The 7,456-nt window shown below is 34.9% G+C and overlaps 2 protein-coding genes across 3 annotated transcripts in view; one reads left to right on the top strand and one right to left on the bottom strand.

Annotated features, from left to right (window-relative positions):
• Window positions 2,662-6,474, top strand: LOC104753038 (signal peptide peptidase-like 2). The gene is made up of 14 exons (XM_010475316.2): window positions 2,662-2,908; window positions 3,251-3,409; window positions 3,510-3,621; window positions 3,756-3,875; window positions 4,008-4,159; window positions 4,607-4,786; window positions 4,873-4,907; window positions 4,989-5,145; window positions 5,231-5,284; window positions 5,373-5,465; window positions 5,560-5,702; window positions 5,793-5,863; window positions 5,952-6,035; window positions 6,113-6,474. The coding sequence occupies exons 1-14, from the start codon at window positions 2,759-2,761 to the stop codon at window positions 6,223-6,225; spliced, it is 1,623 nt and encodes a 540-aa protein (XP_010473618.1). The 5' UTR covers window positions 2,662-2,758; the 3' UTR covers window positions 6,226-6,474.
• Window positions 6,877-7,456, bottom strand: part of LOC104753039 (mitogen-activated protein kinase kinase kinase YODA) — a 7,509-nt gene continuing 6,929 nt past the window's right edge. Inside the window, exon 13 of one of the 2 annotated variants that reach the window (XM_019238204.1) lies at window positions 6,877-7,452. In XM_019238204.1, the coding sequence (XP_019093749.1) occupies window positions 7,376-7,452 (77 nt within the window). In that variant the 3' untranslated portion in view covers window positions 6,877-7,375. The remainder of the gene's footprint in view (window positions 7,453-7,456) is intronic. The other variant, XM_010475317.1, reaches the window with a different exon arrangement.

Consider the following 7,456-nt stretch of genomic DNA (forward strand, 5'->3'; position numbering starts at 1 on the left):
CGTCCAGGTCAAAACAATAGATAGACAAGTATATAATACATTGGTGAGAATGGTGAATTGGTGGTTGCGAACCCCTTTAAGCAAGGGAAAGATAGCCATAGACTATTCAAATTTGATAAAGTTTTTTGGTGAGGCGGCAACTCTTAATATAAAAGTTTAATTTAAATATAAAAATTAAAAAATACCACACAAAGGGAATCTAACCGAAAAAATTTAATAAATGGATTTAAACAAAAAGATTACGGTTGCAATTTGGTAAATATATCTTGCATATGAAGACATGATTGAATAATAAGAAGGTTAGGCCTTGTGATTTAAGTATGTGTGACAAGAACATAAATTACGAAAGTTTGGCAGAGAATAGTCTTTTGAACAATTAAGCATACTTTGAATCTTATTTCTGGCTATAAATTAAAAGATTCTCATTATCCCATTTGTAATTTTATTGGGACCACTCTAAAAACAATAAATAAAAATAATATAATCAGTAAATCATCATTTAATTCATCAATAAACCAAATAAATCTATAAAAATTCGCATTATCTCATTTGTGGGTTTGAGTTCACAAATGAGATGGTTAGGGTTTAGATTTTACAAGTGGAACGGAATTATATATCGGTTTGGGTTCACAAATAAGATGGTTAGGGTTTAGATTTTACAAGTAAAACGAAGTTATATATCGGTTTGGGTTCACAAATGAGATGATTAGATTTTAGATTTTATATATGTCGGTTTGGGTTTATTAAAAAGCAGTTTAAGTTTTAAATTTTATAATAATTTATACAGATTTTATTTCTTTATTTTATAAGGGGGTGAATGGAGAGGTTCACTCCTAGGGGTGAATCCAAATATTGTTCTAAATCTATATATAATAACAATCCGAAAAAATGTAACTAATAGTTGTGTTTTTTCAATCATACCTTTTGGATATTTTTCGAAAAGTCGTGATGGATCATTAATACAATTATTTATGAAAAAGTTATAACTGTTCATTGTAGAGTTGTGATTATTGGAACATTCTTATCTTTGAAATCTATATATATTTGTCAGTTTGAACTGTTTTCATTTTTTTTCCATGACACAAAATCAACTAAAATTTTAATCTCAATGGTTTATAAATTTTTCTAAATTACTTTCTAGCATTCATTTTTTTAAAAGTCAAAAAATTACTCTAATTCTTGATTTAACAAAAGACTTTTGGAATGATGAATATTTCAGCAATCCAAATAAATGCCACCAAAAGTTGTGTTTTTTCAATCGTACCTTTTGGATAATTTTCCAAAAAAATCTGTAAAAAAATAAATCGTGTGTTTTACAAAAAGTTGTGATTGTACATTATAACAGTTTTTATATAAAGTTGCAACTGTTCATTGTAGAGTTGTGTATATTCAAATATTCATATCTTTTAAAATATATATATATATATCTGTCTATTTGAACTGTTTTCATTTTTTTTTCATGGCACAAAATAATATAAACTTTGAATCTCAACGGTTTTTACAGCTTTCTAAATTATTCTCTAGCATTTATTCTTTTAAAAGTAAAGAAATTCCTCCAATTTTGATTTAACAAAATATTTTTGGAATGATAAATCTAATTTACAACTTTTGGTTCATTTTAAATATAAAATTTAATGAAAATACCTGGAGGTTTTTTTTTCTAGAGTTAGATGGAGTACATAGTGAGTTTTTGAATTTGACTTTTCAATATGCTAATAAAGATGTATTATATTTAAAAAACAGTTTATATGAGTCATTAGGTATAAATATAATCTAGTTGTTTTAGTAACTAAATCTTTTAAAGTAGAGATGAGCTTCGAACATTTGAATATTCACCCTAAATTTCCCTTTACAACAAATTATTTGGGTAAAATGGGCATTCTAGAAGGCCCATTGGTAGTGCGACGACGACATCGTATTGGGTATAAATGTAAACCCTACAAACATAACATTTTGTTGTTTGTTACTTACATTTGGATTCGCCGGGATGATGATGATGATACGCTCTTCACGTAGAGCCATGGTTAGATTCTGCTCCGATGATTTTTTTTTTTTGAATTCCTAAGTCAAAATCGTCATATTCGTCGCTTAGCTTTTTGATGTGTTTACATATTATGATTTTGAGGCATTTTTGTCCATGTGTTGCATATTACGACTCTGGATCCTCAGATTCAGGCGTTTTTGCTTTGAGTATGTGTTAGGATAGTTTCTTTTGCCTGTTGTTGTAAATTTTGTGACCTTTTGTTTAATTTTTCAGACAATGGTGAACCAGATGCTGATGAACCACTCTAGTGATGCTAGTAATAATAATAAAATGGTTAGACAAATAAAACATGGTATGTGGGAGGAACTGTCTTAAATGTCGGAAACACAGGTCAATCATTAATCGTTTTGTTAAATAGTGTACAAAATTTCTACAAGAAGATTGTGATATAAACAGAACCACCAAGTTTAGCTAAACCGGTCCAATCAGAAAACGCGACAAAACCGGTCCAACAGCGGCTTGACCTAACGTCGTCGTTTTCAATGTTTCTTTCTTTTTCCCTCATCACACCACTTTCACTTTACTTGTCTCGCTTACGTCATTTTCCACAGATCCAACAATGATATCATCAGATCAAAATTAAAAAATATATATATTCTCATAAAATTGATTTTTCTAAGAATATTTTCCCAATTGGTTTTGTTTTTATTAATCGCTTCCGTGTTTCACTCTTCTCTCTCTTTCTCTCAGAAGAATCCTTGGGGGAGCATTCCGATGGATTGGCTTCGATTTCTCCGGATTCTTCTTCTTCTATCATCTTCGATTCTACTCTTATCTCTCCCTTCTACTGTCACCGCCGGTGATATCGTTCATCAAGACGATTTAGCTCCCAAGAAACCTGGTTGCGAGAATGACTTCGTTTTGGTACTCCCTCTCTTACTCAATTACCTCCGGATTCAGCTTCTTCTTGACTAATTTGAATTAACAAAATCGAAGCTTTCTAATTATATGCTATGGTGACTTCGTGATTAGTTTAGTAATTTTGAGTCTTGAGCGTTAAAGCTTTAACCTTTTAGCTTTTATAGTTGATCTAAGTTATGGATTCCTCAATTCTGAGTTAAAGTTTCGACCTTTTAGCTTTTAGTTGTTCTACTTATTGGGTTTATGAAGTCTAGTTCTGAGTGAAAGCTTTATTCATGTTTAATAGATTGGATTGAAGTTTATATGTGTTTGTATGATTTGTGGTCACCTGGTTCTTTGCTTAAGGTGAAAGTTCAAACGTGGGTTGATGGTGTTGAGAATGTGGAGTTTGTTGGGGTTGGGGCTAGATTTGGGAGGCGGATTGTTTCCAAGGAGAAGAACGCTAACCAGACACACCTTGTTTTTGCAAATCCTCGTGATTCTTGTACACCGCTCAAGAACAAGGTTTTTATTCTAACCCTTTTTTTTTATTATGACTTATGACATTAGAAGCAATGCAAGTAATGTGAAAGCGTTAACTTACAGAGTTCAATCTTTGTTTTAGCTTTCTGGAGATGTTGTTATTGTGGAGCGGGGAAACTGTAGGTTCACAGCAAAGGCAAATAATGCAGAAGCTGCTGGTGCCTCTGCTCTGCTCATCATAAATAATCAGAAAGGTTTACTTGTTTTTCTTTCGATGGTGGCTGTTGAATTTGTCTAATTGCAATCAGTTATCAGGAGTTATTTAGGTATGCTTTACTATCACTGGCAGTATGTTTCTAATTGGTTGTATGTTTGTTTTTTCGGACAGAACTTTACAAAATGGTCTGTGAACCGGATGAAACGGACTTAGATATACAGATTCCTGCCGTCATGCTCCCACAGGATGCTGGTGTAACCTTGCAAACGATGCTAGCCAATAGTTCAAAAGGCACGTCCTAATTATTATCTGTTTAGCTTTTCTTTTTCAGTCAAGATATGCTTCTAAAGTTGTCATTCCAAGCTTAAATTATAGTTCATTATATGTATCAGTTAACTCGATAATCTTCCATACTTGATGCAGTGTCTGCGCAGCTTTACTCCCCAAGACGACCAGCTGTTGACGTAGCAGAAGTATTTTTGTGGTTAATGGCTATCGGTACCATTTTGTGTGCATCTTATTGGTCTGCATGGAGTGCCCGAGAAGCAGCTATTGATCATGATAAGCTACTGAAGGTCCGACATTTTCTACTTGTTTTGGGAATAGTAATATTAGGCTAGGAAGATTTAGTTGGATGGGTGAGGATAACGTCAACTGCCAATAATTAGTCCCTTGCGCTTCTTGTGTTTTCCAATGATGCCAAATGGGACAGAGTAGTTGGTAACTTGGTTAGGCGGAGGAAGAAAAGTCCATTACGGTATATTGAACACCACGTAGGCATTTCTTTACCAATTATACAAAATGTTGTGTCAAGATGAACATCCAAAGAAATTGATAGGTAACGGATGGCTTTTCTTAATGAGCTGGGCCCCTCCTTGAGGCATTTGTCTACTTTTGACAAGAGACTCACATGGTTTTGTTTATTTGGTTGCTTTTGTTAATAATTTTATTGTCAGTGTTAGTTTTCTTACGTACGTATTCTTACTTCTTGTTCTAACATTATTTTCTCTGCACAAATGTAGGATGCTATAGATGAAATCCCAAACACAAATGATGGCGGTAGTGGTGTTGTAGAGATCAATACTATTTCAGCTATTTTTTTCGTAGTTCTTGCTTCGGGATTCCTTGTGATTCTTTACAAGCTTATGTCTTATTGGTTTGTGGAGCTTCTTGTGGTTGTTTTCTGCATTGGTGGTGTTGAGGTACCAACTTCTACTCGGTTCTAACTTTAGTTGAATTAAAACATTGGTTATAGTCTGATATGGTGTAATACCTTCTTTATCTTCAGGGTTTGCAAACTTGCCTCGTTGCGTTACTATCAAGGTAAAAGCATGATTCCTTTCAATGCCTACTGCCTTTAATGCACATCATGGAGGATGTCATCATGGACTGTTCTTTTTGCAGATGGTTCCAACGTGCTGCAAATGCTTACGTAAAAGTCCCTTTCCTTGGACCTATATCTTACCTGACTCTTGCAGTGTCTCCTTTCTGCATTGTCTTTGCTGTCCTCTGGGCTGTTTACCGAGTTAACTCCTTTGCTTGGATTGGCCAAGATGTTCTTGTAAGGATTGGAGCCTCATAAAAGTTTCATTTACAACTACAATCCACCGTCATATGGTATGTAATATTGTTGTTCTATTGGCCAGGGTATCGCATTGATCATCACAGTACTACAGATTGTTCATGTCCCAAATCTAAAGGTTATTTCTTACACATACTTACACTTCATCTTTTAGTCTCCAAAACATTATATAAAAAAAGTTTTTAAAGCCATATTACTTGGAACAGGTTGGGACAGTTCTTCTCAGTTGTGCCTTCTTGTACGATATTTTCTGGGTGTTTGTCTCCAAGAAGTTGTTCCACGAAAGCGTAATGATTGTTGTAAGTAACCAACCTATTAGCCATCCGTCATTTACATATGAATATAACAATGCCCAAACTCAAAAAATGCAATGTGCTTCTTTCTTCTTTGCAGGTAGCTCGTGGTGATAAGAGTGGAGAAGATGGCATCCCAATGTTACTGAAGATTCCACGCATGTTCGATCCTTGGGGAGGCTACAGCATTATTGGATTCGGTGATATTCTTTTGCCCGGTTTGCTAATCGCATTTGCTCTCAGGTTCAACAGCCATACTCATCTCTCTCTTAATTCATCATCTATAGTTTCATTTCACCAAGTTGTAAGCTTTTCCAACATTTCTTTTTGCAGATATGACTGGTTAGCTAACAAGACTCTTAGAACCGGCTATTTTATATGGGCAATGGTTGCCTACGGATTAGGTAAAATCACATACAAATCCGCGTAATCCCCCACAGATCTTTCTTTTCTTCCATCATTGAGAATCATTTGACCATTTGAAAACCACAGGTCTTTTGATTACTTACGTGGCTCTAAACCTAATGGATGGACACGGCCAACCCGCATTACTCTACATTGTCCCTTTCACCCTCGGTAAGCTGGAACTCTCCACATCTCTCTCTTTCCATAATGTACATCGCATGAGTATTAGTCTCACGATGAAATTACAGGAACAATGTTAACGTTAGCTCGAAAACGAGACGATCTTTGGATTCTATGGACAAAAGGAGAGCCAGAAAGGGCTTGTCCGCATCATGTCCGGCTTGAACAATGCTCTGAGTAATGAGACAACTTGACCAAAAACGGAACGCAAGAGACTTTACAAAAAGCCTTGGGGTTTGTAACCAATGTAACGTAAGTTGTAAGATTATTTTTCTCTTCAATCCTGTTTTAATCATGTTTTGTGTATGTTACTTACACCATCATTATTAAAAGAAGAATCCATTATCGTTCGTTGTCTATAGTGTTTGTTTCTTTTGTAAGGAAGGCAGAAAGTGTTAAATGTGTATAAACGTAGGCAACTTTCTAAGCTCTCATAATTTGTGGACGATTTTGTAATTGATATATACTAATATATTTTCTAGTTTGTTTTTCTCACTTGCTCGGTTTCCAAAACCCAAATTTTCCTTTGAAATATTTCCCTCAAAAATGTGAAATTTACTATGGTAAAATGCTTGGTTAGACTTGCATCGTGTACCTGTATCTTATGTAGAATTCATTATAGTTAATTAAAAAACAGACATTCCTCACAACTCGTAATATTGTAAGATGCTAGGCGAGAACACAAGACACGACCTAGTGGTCCTAGTCCATAGCAGAACATTAAACCTTTGAAAAATAATTCCTAGGTACAAAAGTAGAGAAGTTCGAACTTTGGGACCAGATGACAAGAAGCAAGCATCAATCAAGCATAGAAAAAACAAGAGTTAGAGAGTGGATTTATAATCTAATTTTGGGACTCGCTTACAATAAAGATGAATTACATCAAAGAGTTTAGATTTTAAAAGATTTAAGCATTTGCCCTTTTTTTTCTTCTTCTACTACATCAGCAACAAATCAGAGAGACCAAACAAAGAGACAGAAGAAAGAGGGAAATAGACAAATTAGGTGATGACCTGTTCTTCCTATACACAAAATCAATTTTTGCTGATATCCTCAGAGAAAGAGAGAGAGAGACAACATAAAGTCTCTTCAGATTTTCCAAAGACGATAAAAAACAACTCATTTCTGATATTAGCCAATAGTTCAGGGTTTTGAGACGCGTCTCTGTAACCCTAACCCCCGATCCTAAACCTCGAGATCCTGACCCTTCATGCTGTGTTGCAATTCCGAGATCCTGAAGGAGTTTCTGCAGCTATTTGTTTTGATGTTTTTTTTTTTCCATTGGGTTTTATGGTTCTGTCATTGGTGTCGAATCATTTGACTCGAACGGGTTAGGGTCCTCTGTTTGCCGAACCGGGAGTTGAAAAACCGGGTCTCAGGTTGAGGGACTTCAGTTTCAGATGCTCACTTAA

This window comes from Camelina sativa, chromosome 16, assembly GCF_000633955.1.
Source record: "Camelina sativa cultivar DH55 chromosome 16, Cs, whole genome shotgun sequence".
In the NCBI taxonomy this organism is placed as follows: domain Eukaryota; kingdom Viridiplantae; phylum Streptophyta; class Magnoliopsida; order Brassicales; family Brassicaceae; genus Camelina; species Camelina sativa.